The sequence below is a fragment of the Alosa pseudoharengus genome, unplaced genomic scaffold (genome assembly GCF_046254945.1).
Source record: "Alosa pseudoharengus isolate Yale_2024_CS ecotype anadromous, Long Island Sound unplaced genomic scaffold, YU_APseudo_1.1 YU_APseudo_1.1_scf_3, whole genome shotgun sequence".
Taxonomy (NCBI): Eukaryota; Metazoa; Chordata; class Actinopteri; order Clupeiformes; family Clupeidae; genus Alosa; species Alosa pseudoharengus.
In genome coordinates, this window is record NW_027468718.1 from 35916386 (window position 1) to 35941201 (window position 24816).

Genomic DNA, 24816 nt, shown 5'->3' on the forward strand with positions numbered 1-24816 from the left:
CTGCTTCTACACACACACACATACACACACACGCACACACTAATGCATTCTGTAGGCTACATGTGACAAGAAGATACAGGAATAGGCTATGCCTTAGTGTTGTGTTACCTAAGAAGGCAGTTGTGAGATAATGAGAGAACACTTTGCACTTTGGTATAAACCTTTAAAAAATATACACCTTGAGCGCCACAATGACCATTTTTGTGGACCAATTCAGTGGTGCTTGACTCCTATGGACAGTGTGTCTGAGGTAGTAGATGAGGTGAAGGGTTTAATGGGCCCTCTATATTGGCACCTTTGTTCAAAGTCCACAAACCTTATATTGTAGGGTAATTGTTTGAAATAAGGACGACCAGAAGGCTAATGGTGCATAGTGCAGGCTTGCTCAAAGAGCATACACAGTTTGTAAACGTTACACAGATTGCATGCATACTTTACAGAATATTTAAAATGAGTCCAAAATATTTCTGCAATCTGTAATGTTGAGTTTATTTTTTACATTAAATTACATATCCCATACGAAGAAGAAAAAAAACAGGCAGATGCTCTTCATGGTTTTTATACTTACAGAGAGTCAGGGCAGACATAACAGATTTGGAGAGAGCACACGCAGTCATGTTGTTACGACAGAACTGGGAGGAGCCAAGGTGACGCTCCCACTGTAGGAAGGTGACCCGAAGCTCCAGTAGTTGCTGCTGTTTCTGCGTATGTTACAGAGCGCCTGCAGAAAAACACTCTGTACTCTACTGTTGTTTCTCTGAGTGGCGGCTTGACAGTGCAGACAAATGTCGAACCCGCGTATCAGCAGGATGACTTCTGTAGTCCTCGAAAAATTGAAGATGTCGGGGTCTGGTCGAGCCATTGCAGTATTGACAAGTGGCGGAGATGCCCAAGGTAGGCAGGCAGGCAGGCTATACTGTACAGTAGCCTATATGGACGTGAGGCAAGCTAATGATGAGGTTACTAACATGTTGTTTGAGCAACACGTGTGCGCGAGTTTTAATACTGTTGATGTTTAGCCTACCCTACTGTGAACAAAATCAAGCATTAATCAAGCATCGTTGCTAAAGTTGTGTAACAGTAGAGTGTTTTCACGTGAAACAGGAAATGAATCATTGAAGCATTGTTTAGCAATACACTGTTTGTGACAGACGTGTTTCGATTTGTAGGCCTATAGGTTACTGTCTCGTGCCACAAGTAGCCCACACATGTACAAGGTCATGGTTAACATTAATGTGTTGTGTCTGGAATCAACCTATAGCGCTGCACATACCAAGACCTACGTAGATGGGCGTGTTTCCTTGTACGCGCTAGTTGTCAGGATCTGGTGTAACCCCAGGGTGCTTGAAGAAATAATCCCACGACGATTATGTCGCTAAAACTATTAAGTGTCACTACGCTGGTACAAATGAATGTAATAGGCTACTCTGTCCCTTTTTGATCCCCATAGGCATGAATGCTGCAGTCCGTGCTGTGACCAGGATGGGTATATATGTTGGGGCCAAGGTCTATCTCGTGCATGAGGTATATTTCTTCCCCAAAACATACACCAGCATTTGTTTCATTTGCCATAGCAATGCACCTCACTGTTCGCAACCGCATCATCATAGTTATGACCCAAGATTTCATGACCCAGCGGTATGAGCAGAATACATCATTTTAAGAACAGCTTCAATAACACTAACTTCTCTCAGGAGTTTGGCTGTTGTTACATGTGTTTTATTATACTTCCATAAAGTCATATTATGATCTGTTACGGGCTCCTCTAAAGCATAGTGCATTGATGTCCTGCAGGGCTACCAAGGTCTGGTAGATGGAGGAGATAACATCAAACTGGCTAACTGGCACAGTGTAACCAACATCATCCAACTGGTAAGGACACACACACACACACACACACACACACACACACACACACATACATAGATGTAAATACACAAAGTGAGAGACACACACACACACTCACACACACACACACACACACACACACTTACAGACACAGCCACTACGACTGGCACCAGCTGTTAATTAACATGCAGGATCAGTCAACAGAGACAAGTATAGATTGCATAATCACAATCTCGTATCCTTACAAGTTAACAATTCGTTGGAGCTGAAACATGTGTTCTTGTTGTCTCATCAATTCCTCCAAGCAGAGTACACTACACAGGAAGGGTTGGTCTTCTGATCTCTGAGACATGTGCCATTAGGTTGTTCTGTGGGAGGTCCGCCGTTGCACAGCGTTTTGAGTGCTCAGAGGAGTGGAAAAGCGCTATATAAATGCAGTCCGTTTACTATTCGCCATTTACTCCTCAGACTTATCTGGTTATACCCCTAACACCCCCAGCCACATAGGTCATGATGGTTAGATGGTGGCTTTACTAGTGAATACAGACCCTGCAATATCATCATATGACAAAAAACGGACATATCTTGATCTAGGCACATCATACTGCACCATTCCACCGGCCCTTGTTGACCCCCCTGATGGACAAGTGTGGACTCAGTAGACACAGTCCAGACACAGTAAATTAACCATTAATGACATTAATGTTCCAATAAGTATAAGAGATGACATGACTCAGGCATGTTCTCTACACTGTCAGGAAGCATTTCACACTTACAACTATGTGACAACATATCAGCATGCAGGATGTCATGTTGTCAGGATTTCAACAGGATGCTGCTGGCATTTGAGACATTCTTTCCTAACATTAGATCTGTTGCCGGACAGGGGTGTGTTTCCCAAAACCATAGTTGCTAACCTGTTTTCAACTTGGGAAATTGGCAATGGAAAATTGAATTGCAACCAACAAAGTTGCTAACTTAGTTAGCAACTATGCTTTTGGGAAACGCGCCCCAGATAGGTATGGAGTAGAATTATGTCCAATTAAAGATCTGTTTTATTGTCATGGGCTCTTTATTCTTAGTTCTCTACAATTGCAGGTCACAGGTGTCCAGCAAGGTTCCAGTTCTCATAGTTCTGGTTCTGAATCCATTACTCTCTCTCCTCACCTTTTTCTCTCCTCTCTGCGTCTCCTCTCCTCTCCTCCTCCTGTTCCCAGTTGAGATGAGCAGCCGGTAAGGTGGCCTGTGCATGTGTGTAACCCTAGTTCTCTACCGTAGTCTCAAGCGGCACTAGCACAACTACTCATGACGGAACCTCCATGCAAGATTGGTTTGCGCTGCGTTTGACGTTCCGAAGCTAACTGGACTAATGGCTCCCGTTGTTCTCAGTGATTTTGAAGTGTGTGATGTGTAAGTAGGCCTATCCTGTGATGTAGCCCAAAGTTTTAGGTGCCTTACCTGCTTCGTCCGCAACCCAAACCTTGTGTAGTTTTCACTAAGTGTGTTGATGTGGTCTCGCCTCGTCCCGTATGCATGTGGTTTGTCCCATAACATTTGCTATGGGACAACATTTGTTTGTCCAATAACATGCTCCCATTATTCTCAGTGTCAGTGGTTAAAATGAATGATGTGTTCAAGTAGGCCTATCCTGTGATGTAGTCCCAAGTTTTAGGTGCCTTACCTGCTTTTTCCACAACCATATCCTTATACGTGCTCCAGCAAAACCCAAAGCTTGTGTAGTTTTCATTATGTACAGTAGTCTCTCTTAGTGCCGTATGTATGTGCTGTGTCCCATAATGTCTGTATACTAGTCTTCTACTCATAGATCATCAGGGTTATTGTCCATAGTTCATGGATATATTAATATGGTGTTCATAGTTTTGTACTGCTTTTTGATCAATTCCACACTGAACTCTGCCTTTCTATCAAAAGTGTCTCTTGCTTCTGCCAATGCTGCCATATTAGTCTCACCTTGCTGTGGCCATTTACAAAGTGTTACTGAAAATGCACTTTGTTTAAATGGAAGGGCTTTCATTGCTTCCTGTTGCATTGTGAAATGTATGCTGTTAAACAAATAGCCTGCAGAATTGCATTCCCTGATTGGTAATGGAGGCCAAAATGTTATAATCTAAACAAGAGAAAATAACTATAATCTGTAAACACTCCTTGTAGAGATTACTCACACCCTGTTTCAGCAGCCCAGGCTCCCTGCTCGCTCTAGCTGGGACGGTGCAGTGAGCAGGCCATTAAAAGGGCTATTTCAGTGTGCGTCCACCGGCTCTGTGCTGACCTTCGTATTGATAACGCATCAGTGATGTGCATGTTGATAATGTATGCACAAGCGTCATCGATTACTGCTTGCGGCCCTTGTTGATTTAATTGATTCAGCCTGCGCTACCAGCATCTAGAAAAGGACATTTAACTGGAGAAGGGCTAAATGCAATGTGATGCACTAAAAATAGCAGTGAGGCTTTTTTAGGGGTCTCAGTACACCGGAACTGGTCTGAACTAGTCTAGTCTATTTCGCATTACAGGTTCCTAGTGCACTTTTAGTATTATGTGTGCAGCAATGCTACATGTACACTCTTGTTTAGTCATATTTAAAGTAAATAATAGCTGAAGAGTTTGGTACCAAAACGCTATATCCACAATAAATAAATCATTTTTTTACATTTTGTTTTGCAAGTAATTTCAGTAAAACTGTAATTGGGTATTGTTATTTGATTTATCTTTACTCAATCAAAACAACAAAACAGCAATTAGATTGATTAAATAGCCTGACTTTTTAATGTTTTTAAAAATGGATATATAGCATTTTGGAACCAAACTCTTCAGTTCTTCTTGAAGTTAATAATATTCTATTCTACTCTACTCTCTTCCATTCTGTATTCAATAGAGCAATAGAGCAATTCAATAGAGTGTAATTCCATTTTTTTCTGTTCTATTCCAGAGCCCTATAAATCTCCAAATGACTGTTGACCCTATTCTAACTTGTACCTGTTTTGTGTTTCTGCGCGTGCAGGGCGGTACGGTGATCGGGAGCGCGCGCTGCAAGGCCTTCACCACCCGTGAGGGCCGGCTGTCGGCAGCCTTCAACCTGGTGAAGCGCGGCATCACCAACCTGTGCGTGTGCGGAGGTGACGGCAGCCTCACCGGGGCCAACATCTTCCGCAACGAGTGGACCGGTCTGCTGGCGGAGCTGGTGCAGAAAGGTACCGGGAGCTTGCGCTCTATTTTCACAACATGTCCAGATTTACTTGGAACATTTTCATGGTCAAGGCTTATTTTATTACTATACTATTGTTGTAATAATTGTTATCTAAGGTCTCCTCTGTGTTGTAGTATTTATTGTTGTAGTATTTATTGTTATCTAAGGTCCCATCTGCATTGTAGTATTTATTGTTATCTAAGGTCTCCTCTGCATTGTAGTATTTATTGTTATCTAAGGTCCCATCTGCATTGTAGCTTGAATGTTATTCCCCATTATGTAAGTCGCACTGGATAAAAGCATCTGCTAAATGCATAAATGTAAATGTATTAGGAACGAGGGTAGAAGAATGCACAGCAATCAACATGAGAGTGACTCCCAAACGTAAACAGACTCCTTCTTCACTCCACTGCCCATACCGACTCCTCTCCTTTTCTGCAGCCGTTTTCATTCATATGCATTTCATTGTTTTGGTTGTGTGAGCAATGTTGACTCTTGAGACTTTAAATAACAAGATGGCCAAATAGCTCAGGTGATGGGTTGATGATTTGTTGTTGTTGTGTAACTACTGAAATCTTTCTGAAAAACTTGGGTATATAAGTTCTGTGGAAACCCAATAACCTGATGCCTTTTTTTTCTAATCAGACAGGATCTCGGACGCCACAGCTAAGCAGTATAACCTCCTGAACATCGTGGGCCTAGTGGGCTCCATCGATAACGACTTCTGTGGGACGGACATGACCATCGGCGTTGACTCCGCCCTGCATCGCATCATGGAGATCGTGGATGCTATCACCACCACGGCACAGAGGTGACACACACACACACACACACACAGAGAATTGAGAGATCAGAAAGCACTGACGTCTTCCTCTCTCACTGGAGCTCTGTTTAGATGTTGACTATATATACAGTAGCTGTAGGAAATCCCCATCTGATGGGAAACCTTTCTGGACTGGAAGTCCGACTTTAATGGGAAACCTTTTAAAACTGGATGGGCACTCAGAGAGTGTGCTCTGTGCAAGCCAATGCAAGTCAAACTTATATCAGTGTGTAATTGGCCCACACTGTCCTATAATAATCATAAGATGTACCTTCACCTTTAGGCAACCAGTTTGGTATGAAATGGCCACACTGTTAATTCATCAACTCCATGTCACTAGTATGAACTCCAAAGGCACAATCTTGTAGCCTGACGAGCCAGACCCACATTGAAATGTAGGGTCTGGGCACTCACCGTTCGCAGTGCTCAGTCCGAGGGGGCGGGATAATCGGTTGTCTTTCAAATTCTCTCTGCACGCAATAGGACAGTGTTATGAGTCCCATGCGTTTCCCACCAGTGGAGCTAGTTGGCTAGTTCAAACCTTTGCCAACTTAATAAAAGCTTAACTCGTGTCACACTGTTCGCCAACAGCAACATTATCTTATTTGTCTTCAAGTAGCAGGGAATTCAAGCCAAACCGTTGCAACTCTGCCATCAATTATTATGTTAAGCCCGCCTAACGACTCTATACACGATTTGATTGGCCTGATAGAAGTTTAATTTTTCGAGCTCACAACAGAGAGTTGCTAGACTAGCCCTGGCAACAACTGTAATTTAGTCTAGATTTCTAGGCTAACAATCTTGGGGAAACAGTCTAAGAAATGCATTTCATTGCTTTGACACTCTTTGTGAAAGTGAAACTAAGTTGCTACTACTGGCCTATGAGCCTGCTTCAAAATGTTATGGGTTTGCCTCTGGACCATACTACACCTTTCCATCAAGTGTAATGGACATTTGGCGAGTAGTTTTCCTGTAACCTTGCACGTAGACAGACACACTGACAGATGGACGGACTAACTACACCAACAACATGCCATCCTGGTAGGGGCAATAAACAGAGATCAGATCCAACAGTGTTTAATCTAATCTTTAATCTAGTGCCGTTCACGGGAAAGCATCTTTGTGATTCATTTCAAGAGAATTCAAATCCCTGACACAAAGCCAGATTGTGTTGGATTTGTCCTTGAGTTTTCTATAGGCCACGCAGGGTTACAAATAATCTCTTTAGACAGATCATTCACTTGACTGGTTGCTTCATATTGTACAAACCAAAGCCAGTGATAAGACATAACATTGCACTTCAGTCTCCAGTCCCTTAATGGCTGCTCTGTGCAGTGAGAGCCACAGATATCCCTCTTTATGGTTTTCTGGCTGGGTGGCACTGGCGCTGGGCAATTGTGCAACATGCGGTGGAATGTGCTTAAGTAAATGTGTGAGGTGCGTGGGAGGAGTTATCAGTTGAATGGCAGTGGTATTTGTCAGCTATGAGGATATGAGTGGCACAACACATACAGTTTAAGGCAGCTATGTGGTGAAACTCAGTTCAGCAAACTGAATTCTGAATTCAGCATGAGAAGTGGTCAGTGAGAATGTAACCTAGAAACCTACTGTAAGTGGTCAGTGAGAATGTAACCTAAAAACCTACTGTAATTCGAGGAAACGGTGGAGTGCTGATATCGCGTGGGCAGAATGCTGATAGCTGTTAAGTGCTTGCTGATGGCTGCCGTATGCTGTTTCCTGTCTGACCTCTGGACATGTTCTGTCTTGACAGCCACCAGCGAGCATTCGTGCTGGAGGTCATGGGAAGACATTGTGGGTGAGTCATGCACATACGTGCACACACACACACACACACACACACAGACACATGCACACACACACACACACACACACACACACACACTGACTGAATGCATACACACTTCTTCGCTCTGGAAAATGATTTACACAAATCCACTCACTGACACAGTTATCTTAATGTTTAAGATGTATATGAAAATGAAGAAAAAGTGTATTCTGGCAATTATGCTGAGATATTTTATAGGACTTTGTGGGATTTGAAACATTATATATATATATATATATATATATATATATATATATATATATATATATATATATATATATATTAAAGGTTTAAATTCTTGTACTTCTGTGGTCGGATCCATTATCCATATCCTGTCCGTGACCAGAATGAATAAATGTGAATAATAAGACATGTCTACTGACTCACCTGTCCTTCCCTGTTCAGGTACTTGGCTCTGGTGTCTGCATTGGCCTCAGGTGCCGACTGGCTCTTCATTCCTGAATCTCCACCTGAGGAGAACTGGGAGGACCTCATGTGCGCTCGGCTGGAGCAGGTCAGACCTGGGCATCCTCTGCCCCACAGTGACCCTCAAACCTCCAGAGACAAGCCAATCACAGGCGTACCCCTGTATTCAATACTCCCACAGACAAAGCAGGATTTCAGTTATTGGCATCTCATAGTTTCATAAAATTACATTTTGAAACATCTTTGTGCCTGTGGATTGTAAGCATGTGAATATACATTAGCAGATATAAATGCGTCTGTATGCCTTTTTTTTTAAATTCTAGTGTATCTTTAGTTCACTGTTTAATTTCCATTTCTGCTTAACGATGGGAACAGTTGAGTTGACATGACATGGAGGTTAAAATGTCATTGTTGATTCCCCCGGTGGTCTGACCAGAGTTGAACCAGATACACACATCTACTGCATGTTTTCCACTGCAGTGTGTGTAACATCAATTTAAGTCACTCTCCAAAATGGCACATTCTCTAGTTTCATATCCGGTCTGGTATGTTTACTGCGCAGGCACATATGTGACTCTCCACGTTTAACATCTACCTTTTGATGGAGGTTTTACTTCTAGACCGCTGTGTTAGATCCAATTCAATTCAGTATTAGTAATTTTTATTGTGTCATTACAACAATTTACATTGTCTTTAAAGGTGCCATGTGTAAGAATTGAGGTAAAAATATCCAAAAAATGAGCTAGATGCATCAAAAGAATGAGAAGAAATAAGGGTGATGATGTCATTAAAAAAATGACAAGGTATAGTGCTGCAGAGATATCAACCTGAATTAGCATGCTAAATTACTAGCCACAGCCCGACAGGTGTCATAATACCAGTTTCGGCCATGGGAGGCGGTATGCGGGCAACATAACCACCAGCCAAACTGCAATACACGTTTCTCGGTTGTTACTCTAGGGTGGACCAACTCACTTTCTGGAGGTATACTGCCCCCATCTTTTATGGAATGTGGAGTATGAATTGATTTTTTGGCGGACATTACACATGGCACCTTTAAGGAACACGCCAGCTTTTTGGGAAATTTGTTTATTTGCTGTCTAGCTCAGAGATAGGTAAGAGGATACACACCCTCTCTTCTCTGTGCGTGCAATAACCCTGTCCAGTAACCCTAGACCAGTTAGCCTATAGTTAGCCTACTGTATAGCTAAACGAGAACTATAGACTAACTGGTCTAACCCACGTCCAGTGAATTATGCTACGATAGGCTAACAGTGCTTCACAGAATCAAAGGCCTGAGCCCACTAGACCAGCCACATAGATGAATCTGGGCCCTGTTTTAAAACCCAAGACACCAATGGGCAGTCAGTTGGGTGCAGGTTTATTTGCTGTTTCAACAGCTTGCGCACAGCAGGGTGGAAGAATGACCTGCACCAGTCTCATATCACTAAAGACATTTTTAGCTCTGCGCCTGGTGCATCTCTGCATTGGGTGTGTGGTGGGTGGGGGGGGGGGGGGTGTTCTGACCTCTTCTCCTAGTGCAGCTATGCATTGAGTGTGTGGTAGGGGTGTGTGTGTGTGTGTGTTCTGACCTCTTCTCCTGGTGTCTTGTGCAGAGCCGCAGTAAAGGCTCCAGGCTCAACATCATCATCATGGCTGAAGGGGCCATCTCAGCGTCCGGAGAGCCCATCTCATCCAACTATGTCAAAGACGTGGGTACCTGCTTCTGGAAATACAGCATTTCCAAAATATGTCCATATTCATATCCTATGCCTTTTCCAGTAAACACCTCTCTGTCCTCAGTAATGATTACAACAATTTGTGTTTTGTAACAAATCTGGAACAAAACAAATAATAAATAAACTTAGAATATTGTACTGTATGTGCTTTTGCTAGAATGACTATGATGCCTCTCTCTCTCTCTCTCTTCTTTCTCTCTCTCTCTCTCTCCCTCTCTCTCTCTCTCTCTCTCTCTCTATCTCTGTATGTAGTTGATTGTGAAGAGGCTGGCTTATGACACCAGAGTGACCGTGCTGGGACACGTCCAGAGGGGAGGCACACCGTCCGCCTTCGACAGAGTTTTAGTAAGTCATCAGTCACTGACACCTTTTACACTGCAGTTCCCAGAAGTAAAGTACTACATGGAATCCTTAAGGGTTCATAAGGCAAAGGTTAAAAACCTTCCAAACTTCTTAGGAGAACTTTTACAGGTTATTTCGGAGAAGGTCATTTAAATAACCTCAGAGGACCTAAATAGGACCGTATTATTCAAACAATGGCCCATTCACCTGAGAAGCAATGGCACATTTGATTATAGTTCTGTTTATTTTTAGCTTCCTTTTTACTGTTGTTTTATTCATTTTATCATTGTACTTTCTTATTTTTCAATGGTCTTTTATCTGCTCATTTGCAAAGCAAGAACTGTACTACAAAAATAAACTTGCCTTGCCTTGCTTTCCCTCCCCCCGCCATGTTCTCTTGCCCTCCCCAGAGCAGTAGGCTGGGGGTGGAGGCAGTGATAGCGCTGATGGAGGCTACGCCCGACACCCCAGCCTGTGTCATCGGCCTGTCGGGTAACCAGGCAACCAGGCTCCCCCTGATGGAGTGTGTGGAGATGGTGAGTGCACCGGTCAGATGATAGAGACAGGACCAACCTCTGCTCTCCACCCTACGTTTAACGGATGGGCTCCTGTACATGAATTAAGCTTAGTCCTGCACGAAAAGAGAACTTTATGAAAGATTTCCTCTGAAAAAAGAGGCTTTAATGGCTTAATCCATGTACAGGAAACCAGCCCTATATTTACCTCAAGATTTATTTGGAAGCAAATAGATATGCAAGTAGAGATTCTTCCAGTGAAAGTCTCATTTTACTTTCAATGTTTACTACCTGCAGTGGTAAACACGGAATATAATGCATTTACTGTTATATAACATTGTAAATGTAAATGTGAATATCACATCAGTAATAAATGTGCAGTAAATGTGTAACATGAAATGTGTGTGTGTGTGTGTGTGTCTCTGTGTGTCTGTGTGTGTGTTTCCAGACTAAAGAAGTCCAGAAGTCCATGAATGAGAAGCGGTTTGATGAAACCATTCAGCTGAGAGGCAGGTGAGGGCCCACCGGTCTAACAGGTCACTAGACCTATAACCAGACAGGAACTAGCGTAAACCCTGGGGAATAGGTTAAATTTGTAGGACTGCCAATAACGTAACAACCAGCTAGTGTATTATTGCCAAACATTAATGATGTTATTGGTTTAGAAATTGTATTTTGTTACTGGCAAGTTATTACACTTTCCACTTTATTACACTGAAAAAGGTCAAAATCATTACGTTATTGGCGGTTATTACATTATTGGCTGCTACAGGGTGTTACAATTCCTGAAAGTTCAGCTCTACAATTACTGGAGATCTTGTAGGTGACCACTAGCTGTTGCTGCCATTAGGACACATCTTCAGGTGTGTTCCTCAATACTATGAGGTGTTTGGGCCTTATAATCACAAGATCCCCCTCAGTGGAGCCAGAGCCACCACAGGCTGGTCAGACCTTAGTGTGTGTCTCATGGTTAGCCAATAGAAGATCAGTAGATGAATATGTTTATTTTAGCCACTGCCAGTGACTGCTGCTTTCTGCAGTATTCGCAAAGGTGAATATTAGTTTAAAAAAAAAAAAATTATGATGGAATAGAGTCTTCGTTTCATGTTCACAGTTAGTATGTGCAATTTAATTTGTGCTTTGTGGTTTTATCTCATCTGTCTTTGGCTCTGTGATTTCTTTACTGAAACCATGGCTTGTTATTGGCAGGAGCTTCGAGCACAACTGGAATATTTACAAGCTACTTGCTCACCAGAAACCAGCCCAAGACAAGGTAGGTCGTCCACAAATGCGCATCTCCATCCATCGATAGATAGATTATGCAATACTAATACAACTAGCTACATACATACTGAAGTATGCTGATAATTATCTAGTACACTAACTTTCACTCTCAACTGCTTAGGGGACTACTGGAAGTAAAGTAAGTCAAGTCACACAAACCCTCTAAAATTAATTATTTACAGGTTTCGTAATTAAATTGCAAAATAATCTGCCATTGTAATTTGTTACAGTTACAAAAAATAGTCACTAATCAAAATATTGGTGATTTACAAAGGGGTTACATCCATTCTGTTGCTATGCAACTCCATTAATTTGTCAGAATGTTTGATCAAGTTGTTTCTGAGCATGATTTTGAATTGGTCTTTGAATTTCCACTGCCTATCCATCTGCCAATCAATGATAAAGTAAAGTAATCAGATATAATATGATTACAATGTTACTTTGATGGAGTAATTAAAATTGCTAAATTAGTACATTTTTACTTGGGTAATTAGTAATCTAAAATTTCTAAAGTACTTTCCCAGCATTCCTAGCATCTCATGTTGCCTACTTCAGGCAGGCTGGTCAGGGTTTATTCTAAGAGCCCTCTCTTGGACAATCTTTAACTGCCACACTTTCTTGAAGGGTTGAAAGCTGTGTCTTTGGGATTATCTCCATTTTGAAAATGACAAAAGTGTAGTGTAGGCTGATGCTCACTGGTGTAGCTATTTCCCATGATTAACAGAACAACATCTCCAGATATATGACACTGCAAATAAAACTGGGTTAGCCTGAACCAGATGAAGTTAGTTTAGTATAATTAAGTTCTTTTAGTTCCTCTGAACTAAACAAATAGTTCCTGTGCCCACAGAGTAGCTACTCGATGGCGATCCTGAACGTCGGCGCTCCGGCCGCGGGCATGAACGCCGCGGTGCGCTCGGCCGTCAGAGTGGCTTTGGCCCAGGGACACCGCGTCTACACCATCAGCGACGGCTTCTACGGACTCGCCAATGGACAGGTACAAACACACCTCACCTCTTTAGACTTCATTATGCTTAAAGTTTTTATAGCGTATGTACAGTACAGTGTATTCTGCTTATTTCTCTTTATTAGTTGTATTCTTTTGGTTGGAGGTATACATGTGTACATTATCCAGGTGTACATTCATTCCTACGTAGATGTATTCATTCATTCGCTCTTAATCACTGCATCGTCCCAGTTCAGTTTATACTCTCTCAGCCATTCTTCTCCAGGTTCTTTATATATATTAATTTGCAGATGTGCTCAATCTAAATATATTTTGATTGTTTGTGAAGAGCAATCATATTACATACACAACACAACACCAGTATACCACAGGATAAGTTAAGATGAAAAGATGGCACTTCAGAGTCCTCAAGAGAGGAGGTAGTGTACTGACCAAAACAGGAGCGAGGACAGCAGATGGTGATGAAACCGATATTGCAACAAGGCCCAAAACCTCAGAATTACACAAAGTGTTTCTTCAGCAGTAGTGTCGTCATGCTCTTGTCTCTACCTCCACTAGTAAACTGCTTTATCCAACAATGATAACTAAAGAACTAAAGTATTTTAGGAATATCCCTTGTTATATTTCTCATCATGTTGAAATGGTCACTAATGTCACTTCTTGTCCAGTTTTGTGAGTAGCTTTGTAAATATGTGGTATGATGAACCCTGTACTGCGTCTGCAGGTGTCTGAAATAGAGTGGCATGACGTGGCAGGCTGGATAGGCCAAGGGGGCTCAATACTGGGCACGAAAAGGTAAGAAGCAACAACAACAGCAACTGGCATTTATATAGTGTAGCGCTTTATCAGGGCAACCAAAGCGCTTTATAGTGAAGGGGGAACCTCATTAACCTGGGCGATGCACAGCAGCCATTATGCACCAGAACACTCACCTGGGCGATGCAGGGCAGCCATTATGCACCAGAACACTCACCTGGGAGATGCACAGCAGCCATTATGTGTCAGAATACTCAACTCACACAAGCCTGAGGTGTAGAGGCAGGGTATCCGTTGGTCTGGCTGCTGGCCAAGACAAACACACTAACACAGATACTCATTTTAATGTGCATGTTTACATGTGCATTATTTAAGGGATAATCTATAGTCCACCAGTCAGGTGTAAGTACGTATACATCCTGACAGGGCAACCAGGACCCTGGCGCACAAAAGAAGGGGCTTTACTTCATCCTGAAGGGATTTATTATCCTATACTGACCACTGAACTATACATCCTGAAGGGATTTATTATCCTATACTGACCACTGAACTATACATTTATCCTACTTATTATACGGTTACTTGCCCAAAGAAGAAAAGAAACATCACACAGTATGTCTTTTGAAATGATTTTGTTTCTATTTTGGGGCCTACATTTTATGCACCACACTAACAAGCCAGTTTGTTTTTTTGTTTTCTCTGCCTACAGGACTCTGCCAAGCACTTGCATGGAGCAGCTGGTGGAGAACATCAAAAAGTTTAACATCCAGTCATTGCTCGTTGTTGGAGGTTTTGAGGTAAGGCATGCTCAAAGCAAGACAGATCAAATTAATACCATAATTAGATAATAATCTGGGATGTTTATTGCATTGTGCCATATCAATATTTGTAGAAATATGAAGGTGTGTGCTTAGAAATGCCATTCAAAAGATCTGTTTCATTAACCAATTAGACTCTAGAGCTCAGCGACTTGAATTTATAACGGACCATTCCTACGCTTAAATATAAATAACCTCTCCCTGCAGGCATATGATTAATCTGAACATAAATTTAAATATCCTCTCCTTGCAGGCATATGAGGGGATCTTGGAGCTGGTTGAGGGGCGCGGTCGCTATGACGAACTGTGCATCCCCATGTGTATCATCCCAGCCACCATCAGCAACAACGTCCCGGGAACCGACTTCAGTCTCGGCTCAGACACCGCCGTCAACGCTGCCATGTCTGTGAGTCTGGGCAAACAGTCAGCCTCAACCACTACTACAGTCGCACTGCACAGAGCAAACAGTCAACCACTACTACAGTCACACTGCACAGAGCAAACAGTCAACCACTACTACTACTACAGTCACACTGCACAGAGCAAACAGTCAACCACTACTACTACTACAGTCACACTGCACAGAGATAACAGTCAACCACTACTACTACTACAGTCACACTGCACAGAGCAAACAGTCAACCACTACTACTACTACAGTCACACTGCACAGAGCAAACAGTCAACCACTACTACTACTACAGTCACACTGCACAGAGATAACAGTCAACCACTACTACTACTACAGTCACACTGCACAGAGCAAACAGTCAACCACTACTACTACTACAGTCACACTGCACAGAGATAACAGTCAACCACTACTACTACTACAGTCGCACTGCACAGAGCAAACAGTCAACCACTACTACAGTCACACTGCACAGAGCAAACAGTCAACCACTACTACTACTACAGTCACACTGCACAGAGCAAACAGTCAACCACTACTACTACTACAGTCACACTGCACAGAGCAAACAGTCAACCACTACTACTACTACTACAGTCACACTGCATAAGGGGCAAACAGTCAACCACTACTACTACTACAGTCACACTGCACAGAGCAAACAGTCAACCACTACTACTACTACAGTCACACTGCACAGAGCAAACAGTCAACATCAACCACTACTACTACAGTCACACTGCACAGAGCAAACAGTCAACCACTACTACTACTACAGTCACACTGCACAGAGCAAACAGTCAACATCAACCACTACCACTACTACAGTCGCACTGCACAGTCAATATCAACCACTGCTACTACTACAGTCACACTGCACAGAGCAAACAGTCAACCACTACTACTACTACAGTCACACTGCACAGAGCAAACAGTCAACATCAACCACTACCACTACTACAGTCGCACTGCACAGTCAATATCAACCACTACTACAGTCGCACTGCACAGAGCAAACAGTCAACCTCAACCACTACTACAGTCACACTGCACAGAGCAAACTGCAAACAACATTAAAAAAGAAAATCAGGTTGCAGCAATGTGTGCATTTTCAGCAAACACTTTCTTCACACATGATTTGTTGTGGTATGCAACAGAATCAGTCTATATAAACCTGTATAGAATGCGTATATGGTATAGAAATGATGCTATCTTGTGTGTTTGCTGAAACCTGAAACCTCTCTCTGCGTGTAAAATCCAGCCTATAAATATTTCATAATAATTTTCCTCTCTCTCAGAGCTGCGACATGATCAAGCAGTCCGCGTCTGGCACCAAGAGACGGGTGTTTGTCGTGGAAACCATGGGGGGTTACTGTGGTTACTTGGCAACCACCACTGGCATCGCCGTGGGTGCTGATGCTGCCTATATCTTTGAAGATCCCTTCAACATCCACGATCTGAAGGTGAACTGTCACTTACCCACTTCAAACAGGAAATGATGTCAGTGTTGTTATCATCAGTATCAGCATTGTGATCAGCACCATTCCTTTCTGATTAGGGAAGTTAGTGCTGCTGTTCCGTAATGGCTGGTGTCTCTGCTCCCTCTCTGATGAGAGCAGTTAGTGGTGCTGTTTCTGTAATGGCTGCTATCTCTTGCTTCGACAGACGAACGTCGAGCATCTGACGGAGAAGATGAAGAAGGACATCCAGAGAGGTCTGGTGCTGAGGTAAACAGGAGCCTGGTATCTGGTATCACTGGTCAGATGGGGGGAGGGGGCTCAGATGCCAAAAAACACAAGGGACAGAAACCTGAATGCAAAGGGAATATCAGTACTCCACACACACACCAACACAACAACTTTTTGCTTATTACCTAGGCAAAAGAAAAAAGCTTTAAATGGCCATAGTGGTATCTGGGTAAATGGTCAGAAAAATATTATATTTAAAGGAAAATTCCGGTATTTAGCACTTTGAGTCCCTTTTTTGGTTTGTTTTTGGATGAACTAGAGTGGTGGAGTGGTTTTGAATCGCCTTCGACTAGTCAGAGTGGCTGCCTACAGGCATGCTCAAACATGTCCTAAAACAACCCTTAACGTTCGTTTTCAACTCACCGAGTGGTTAGTGGTGTTCGTTGATTATTAAAATCAAATATCGGCGCAATGTATGATTTCCAGTCGTCTTATTTGCTATTGGGGAACTATTTTTTCAGACACCTCACAACTGCGCATAAACTTCCGCTCAATATTTGAGCCTGAAGCATAGACGGTGGCGGAGTAATATCAACCTGCAATGAGTCTTCCAACAGAAATCAATGGGATTTTACAAAATGCCAAATAAAACACGACAGAAACTGTATTTCGCTATGCTACTTGTTTTGGAACATCAACAAACACCACTAACCACTCGGTGAGTTGCACAGTTTTGAAAACAAACATTAAGTGTTGTTTTAGAACATGTTTGATCATGCCTGTAGGCAGCCACTCTGAGTAGTCAAAGTCAATTCAAAACGAGCCAGAAAAGTCGAGACAGGACCAATCGTCAAAATTTCGGTGTCCACCACTCTAGTTCATCCAAAACAAACCAGAAAAGGGACTCAAAGTGCTAAATACCAGAATTTTCCTTTAAGTATAAGAGAAATATAAATATAAATCAGCAGTTTTTGCCCTATTGCTTAAGAGCAGGGAAAGGCCAAGATGAAGAGCAACAATGAGACCATATCAGTAAAGTGCAGCTGTGGCCTACTGGTGAGCGCCGCTGTTGTGCAGGCAGCTCACTGCGCCGGGATTAGTGTGTGCTTCACCTCACTGTGTGTTCAATGTGTGCTGAGTCTGTTTCACTAATTCACGAATTGGGATAAATGCAGAGACCAAATTTCCCTCACGGGATCAAAAAGAGTATATATACTTATATACTTATACACAAGACGCCTGATGTTGTTGCCTCCCTGGGCCTTGTTCTGTGTGTAGGAATGAGAAGTGCCATGAGCACTACACCACCGACTTCATCCACAAGCTCTACTCCTCTGAGGGCAGTGGCATCTTCGACTGCAGAGTCAACGTCCTGGGGCATCTCCAGCAGGTAAGTGGAGGACTGCATCTCGCTCGGGAGTTCTGGAAACGATTCGCTTCCTGGTTAGTTTTAGTCATGCTATTATAAATTTGTTTTTTTTTCTTTCTTGTAAATGGTGGTTTTAGTCTCAAGGATTAAAGTTCTCCGTCATAGGACGGATTTCCGTCAATTTGATTTTAGAAATGTCATATTTGAGATCGATGCAGATCCGATGAGAAAAAAAAAATAGGAGGGGGGGGACTACCTTTGCTTTTCCAAAGAACACGTATGGAGGACTATAACGGTCTAAAAGTTGGATTATAGTGACACATTAGATACAGCTGATGATATTATTTATTTATTTATTGATTTATTATCCCATCTGTTATGACATGTACAACAATGTTTTTCACAATTTGCGACGGAAGATTTTGACTGAGCGTGAAAAAAATAATAATATCACTGTCATCATCGCGAACTGTTGAGGAAGGGGCCAGTCTGTTTGTGACGCACAGACAGCCTTGTAGCCTATTTTGCTTATGCCACTTTTAACGACAGTAGGTTGTGAGTGTATGTTGACAAAAAATAACCATACAATTAAAATAGTCAACTTAAAACTTTGCTATAAAATATTATTAATTTATAGCACAAAACCATAACCAGTAGGCCTACCAGAACCTCGCATATTGGCGTCATGATTTGTGTGCGTCTATTTGGCAAGGCCACTAGCTGTCATGGATGCGTTGTTGCTAAAGGAAGGCAGGTGTCAAAAGTTAAACATTAAATGGATATGGGCAGCTGTTGGAAACGGGGGAGAACTAACAAGCCATGGTGTAAAGAAATTAAAGTGCCAGGGGTTTGCTTTTGCGCGGTTCGCTGCAAGAAAATTGTTTATGGATGCAATAGGAAAACGTTTTAGCACGCCACCAATCAGAAGACCGCCATAAGGTTAACGTTCGTGCACTTCAGGACATCTTCCCTTCCTGGTGCAACTAGCCACCACGACAGAGGTAGGCTACGTTTATCTATGGCTGACCGTTTTTACGTTTAGAAAGTAGGCTACGCATGTTCTTTCATAGCGCAACACGACCTGTCCCTCACCATATCGCAATGTCTTGTCAACCTTATACAATCTGTTGCTGAAGACAAAAGCACCGTCTCCAGATTGTCGTTATCAAATGCGCAGACCTCCTGCATGAGCACACACAGTATTGCTGCTCATTGGAAAACTGAGTTGTCTGTAAAACTCAAAATTACCATGTTTTCATTAAATGCGGATGAGGCAACAAATGGAAATATGAACAATATCTAGAATGTTCTGATTCGTTACTTTGATGAGGAAATGGGAAGTCTTGCCAACTTGATTTTATAGATTTTACTTGGTGTTGAATTGCATATTAACAAGAAAAAAAATCTCCCCTTTAAACACTTTTGGCCTGAAGTAATTAAATAAGAGTGTGTTAAAGCCTTTCTACAATATTGCTGCAGTAGAAAAGAACAGCAATGGCTAATCAGCAATGGTCAGGGATGGTACTAAAATATATTTTTGTTCATCAGGAAAACTCAATCTCAATCAAGAACACTCAATTCGCCTTATTCACATGGCGGCCATTGGCGGCTAAAACGAGGCTACAGGGTACACAAACCATAGGATTGTTATGTTATGCAGTCACCTGTAGGTGGCATTAATTATATAGTAAGTGTACCCTGTAGCCTCGTTTTGGTTTAAACAATGGCCGCCGTGTGAATAAGGCGAATACTCCCTTTACTTTGCTGTTTGCATCTTTTTGTACATTAAAAACCAATAGGTCGCGACCGCAAAAGGGGTGCTATCTCTATAGGTAGATAAGAACAACGTATGACTTATGGCCTGAAAAAAGTTCAGTCAAACGATTTTTTTTCACTTTAATCCCTGGTTTTAGTACACTTCCATTTCTTTATACTGACAAACACCTGTTCAGTCTTAAAAGCTTAAACCATTGAGCAATATTACTACCCCTCTCTGAAAGGCAGGTTCCCTATTACAGTAAACAACAGTTAGTGGTTTATTGCAAAACTGGTAGTCTCTCAGTGTCAAGTTTGACAGCATTTCTCAGGGCAGCGTGAGGACTGTAAGACTGTTTGACTTCCTCTCGTCCTCCTCTTGTAGGGAGGGGCGCCGTCCCCCTTTGACAGGAACTTCGGCACCAAGCTGGGAGTGAGGGCTGTGCAGTGGCTCTCTGAGAAGTTGGTTGAAAGCTTCAGACAAGGTAAACATTTAGTTCATTATAGAGGACATTAAGAATCCCATTCATATGCTGTGCTATTAGTCACCAACCAAAACTCAGCATTCTCAGCCACCAATCCAAAAAAAAAACACATTCAATTCATATTTTGTATATTCAGAATGAAGATTGCTCTAGTCATGTTTTGCTTTAGTATAAGTCTCTATGCTCTATGAGGTGTGCAACATTTTAAATCTGTTTAATGTCTAACACATTCTGTGTGTGTGTGTGTGTGTGTGTGTGTGTGTGTGTGTGTGTGTGTGTGTGTGTGTGTGTTTGTGTGTGTACCAGGGAGGGTGTTTGCCAACGCCCCAGAAACAGCGTGTGTTATCGGACTGAACAGGAAGGTGTTGTCCTTTACTCCTGTGGTCGAGCTCAAGGAGCAGACTGATTTTAAGTGAGTCCTTTGGATCTTTCCGGCATAATTCATAGAGACTCGGCAGCAGTAGAATTTGATCAAATAGAATGCAATAGAATGTGGTAGAATAGGATGGGATAAGATAAGATAGTAGAGTTTGGATAGGATGAAGAATAATTTGTTCAAACAGGTATTTGTTGGGGGGCGCTGTAGCGTAGCAGGCTACAGCGCCCGTACCATGAATGTGTCTGAGCACCCACAGGGACCCAGGTTTGAATCCGACCTGCGGTCATGTCCCGATCCCACCCCATCTCTCTCTCTCCCACTCACTTCCTGTCTGTCTTCACTGTCCTGTCCAAATAAATGCAAAAAGCCCCAAAAAATATACTTAAAACAGATACTTAAAGAAACCATATGTAAGATTGTGACCAAAACTGGTACTGCAATCACTTTGAAATTACTGTAGTGTGGTGTATCCTCTCCCCCTCCCCCCTGACTTGAGGTTGCCAACCCGGATGCCGAAACACTACTGACTTTGTGATTAGTAGATAAGTGGAGGGTGGTGCATCAGACCAAAACATCAGTTGAGAGCTGCAACTTCACTTTTTAAATGACAATATCCTGGCCGGACTACTGTTGGCAGTGATATAAGTATTTGAAATGAACATGATTTCTTAATATCTAGTGACATATCTGGGCCATTTTATGATTAATTGAAATACATTTCTTACATACGGTTCCTTTAAAAGATGCCTTTTAGGGTGGTGCAAATAGTGTACGATGCCTGTCTAAAAACGGCCAGTGACTAGCCATAGTGAGAAACTATGAGTGCTTTAAGTTATGGGTACTCAATTTTTCTTAGGGGTTCCCTGAGGACCCCCTCATAATTGTAAAAAATGAAGCATATTGCCATTTGTATTCTCTAGTTTCTCTAAGTTGTGGCCAGGTTCACTATTCTATGTTTTCTGGAAAGTGTGTAACTTGATCTGTTTTTTGTCAACTATAGATTTTGCATCACTTGACAACATTCGACTCAAACAATTCTCCACGTTCTTTGTTAACTGGTTCAAGAGAAATGTTAATGTGGGTGGGAGCAAATAGACACAATTTACTTGTTTTATTGGTGAAAAGGGTCATTATCTGTTGATATGAATATTTAAGATGGTAAACCACAACTTCATCATTTAAAGCAGTTTTTTTTAGAACTCTTGGCTTTGGGTTGTGGACCCCACTTTGAGAACTTCTGCTCTAAGTGAGTGTCTTTTTAAATACAGTATACTTTTTGGGCTATATGCCTATATTTAAATAGGACAGTGAAGATTGACATGAAGCCAGTGGGAGAGAACGATGGGGTGGGATCGGGAAATTATCGCAGGTCAGATTCAAACCTTAAGGTCCTCGTGGGCACTCGGACCCGAACATGGCATGGACGCTGTAGCCACTCGCCCCACAGCGCCCCGCTTCTCTAAGTGAGTGTCTTATGAGAGACTTGTGTGTTTTTGCAGACATAGGATGCCCAAGGTGGAGTGGTGGCTGAATCTGCGCCTCATGCTGAAGATGCTGGCCAAGTACCAGACCAGCTTTGACGAGTACGTCACCGGGGAGATCGAACATGTCACCCGCAGATCTCTGAGCATAGAAACCGGCTTCTGAGGAAACGGAAAACAAATAAACAAACAAACAACAACAAACAAGACCAGCATCAACTAGCCAACTCGCCACGTCACACATCCTACTCTCCATCCAAACACTCTCACCTCACTAGTACATCCCTCACTCGGTCTCACCTGTTAATGTGCCTGAACCACACACACTCAATCACTCAGGGCCCAATCAGATTTCAGGACCAAATCCTAACTCCTATCAGGGCTGTTAACGCACCAGAGGGCTGTTATTAATGAGCTTTAGTCCCTTTAGTGCAGCGATAACTCAAAGCCTTATCAAAGATAAATCAGTTGACTTTTTATTCTAGTCATCTGCTTGGATTTAGATTGTGTGACAATGTGATTAGAAGAATCTTGAATGTGAATTTGTGCTCCAAACATTCAGCTTGGCAGGCTGAATAGGATTAAACTAATGCAATTGAGGACCTAAGCAAAGCAGTGTTAAAATATAAACTGGTGGGGGCGTGGGGTGATATGGTATAAGGCATCCATGCTGTTATCATGAGCGGTTATTATCAAGGCAGCTTACCACTATGATGCTGATGCTGTTGTGTGTCTGTCTGAACTCTATGTGCCAGTACTTCAGTACCGTCAGTTCATTACGTCCAAATTACACTCCGCGGACTATGACACGACATGGACTTGAAATGCACTCCAACTGAAAACCTACTCATTCCATGCACCTTATTACAGGAATAAAAGCCTGATCACCTGGCTCTCACCAGAGCTGCACTATAGAGCATAACTCCCTATAAACTACTGGAACAACCAAAGGCTCACTTGGGTAGTGGAGTCCTACACAATGCTGCGCAGAGGCATCTGCTTGTGAAATACCGTTTGATGTAGACAGGCACGTGCTTTAACATCCACCAGTAATCAACTCAACTGTGGTCCAAAGTACTTATAATATGGTGGTCTGGAGTACTTACAATATGGTGCTTTATAAATGCTCTGCACAGACATTTCTCACATGTGCGTCCAAACGTCTGATGCAGCTGTGTAGTCAAAGTCATCCAAATTTGCCCATGCACTAACCCGTAGGCTTTTATGCAAAATGCAATATTTGTGGCTGATAGCGTCCCTCACTGAGGTGTTATTGTATGATATATTGCACATCTAGTGTGCTGTGCCGTGATTGTCACCCGTTTTAAGAACCATTTGTGGAAAGCTAAAAAACTTTCTTTTTTTTATCGTATTTGATGTATATTAAGCGCCTTGCGTATATATTTGTTAACCAACCCCTGCTTCTATATGTGCAATAGTTTTCAGAGAAAAGGTATCGTCTGTGACTGCTGTGGCAAATGAACTGTTAGTGATGCTGTCATAGCACTCCAATAGGAAGATATACTGTATCCTCAGTAGAACTTAAATGTCAAGACTATATGTGATTTATGATGAATCCATAACATGGGTAATAAGACATTCTGCCATTGATTCCAGTCCTTTTTTATTTTATTTTTATTTGTTTTATCTTTCAAGTAAAATGCCATACTAAGTGTATTGATGTATTTGTGTAAACACTACCATCTGAATGTAAGACAACAATAAAGTCAACAATGAATATCACTGAACTGACATCAATTCAGAGCTGTTTTTTTCCTTCCAATAAATAATAGTATGTAGCTATTTATATAAATAACATGTTAGCACATTTTAAACCAAATGAAGGGAACAGGGACAAATGCATGTGTTAAACATGTGATAAAACCTTTTAAAATACATTTTCTGGCTTTTCTAATTGATTCCAGCCTCCACACAACAGGCTCGTAATGATAAACAGAAAGTTGTGAACAGACACACAGAGAGCAATACAGGCCAGGACTTAACACTTGGTGAAAAGAAGAAAAAAAATCAACTGGAAAATTCAACTCTTCTGGATTAATGTGCATTTTTATTGTCACACCTTAAACGATCACAGCTAGCTGATTGAAACCATGAGGTTTGTATATATATATATATATATATATATATATATATACGAATCTTGAAACACTTCTTGCACAATGACAGACAATCCAACAATCCATCTCAGCAGGCTAGAAATTTCCGAAGTTGAAGGAGAAGGGGAATCCATCTGCGGTCCCTGCCTTGTCCTCAGAGGCGTTGTTCTGCGCGGGGCTCTTGGATGAGAAGGAGAACTGGAAGTCCTCTTCAGACCTGCTCTCAGACTGGTCAAATGGAAATCCTGACACACACACACACACACACACACACGTACACACACACACACAGACACATGCACACACACACGTACACAGCATTATATTTTTATCCCTGAACATTACCTGAGTCCCTGTTGCTTTGGATAAAACCATCTGCTAAATTCCATTTCCCTTTGCCTTTACTGCCAACGTGTAGACAACTGATGCTATGAGAACTTCCAGCTTCAGTCAGATTATATGATAATAGCTAATTATTACAGCAGAGATTCTATACAGTACTATTCAAAATTACACAATATTGTACAATAACTAGAAATGTAATGCCAGAGGAATTAC

The 24816-nt window shown here is 42.0% G+C and overlaps 1 protein-coding gene across 1 annotated transcript; it reads left to right on the forward strand.

Moving 5' to 3' along the window:
* Window positions 1-669: 669 nt before the first annotated feature.
* On the forward strand, window positions 670-22934 carry pfkla (phosphofructokinase, liver a). The gene is made up of 22 exons (XM_076264155.1): window positions 670-894; window positions 1451-1524; window positions 1795-1872; window positions 4871-5060; window positions 5702-5867; window positions 7651-7695; window positions 8131-8239; window positions 9768-9863; window positions 10143-10235; window positions 10643-10768; window positions 11196-11260; window positions 11957-12020; window positions 12882-13028; window positions 13723-13793; window positions 14464-14551; window positions 14826-14978; window positions 16283-16447; window positions 16650-16711; window positions 17951-18062; window positions 20182-20281; window positions 20588-20693; window positions 22160-22934. The coding sequence occupies exons 1-22, from the start codon at window positions 786-788 to the stop codon at window positions 22305-22307; spliced, it is 2367 nt and encodes a 788-aa protein (XP_076120270.1). The 5' UTR covers window positions 670-785; the 3' UTR covers window positions 22308-22934.
* Window positions 22935-24816: the final 1882 nt, after the last annotated feature.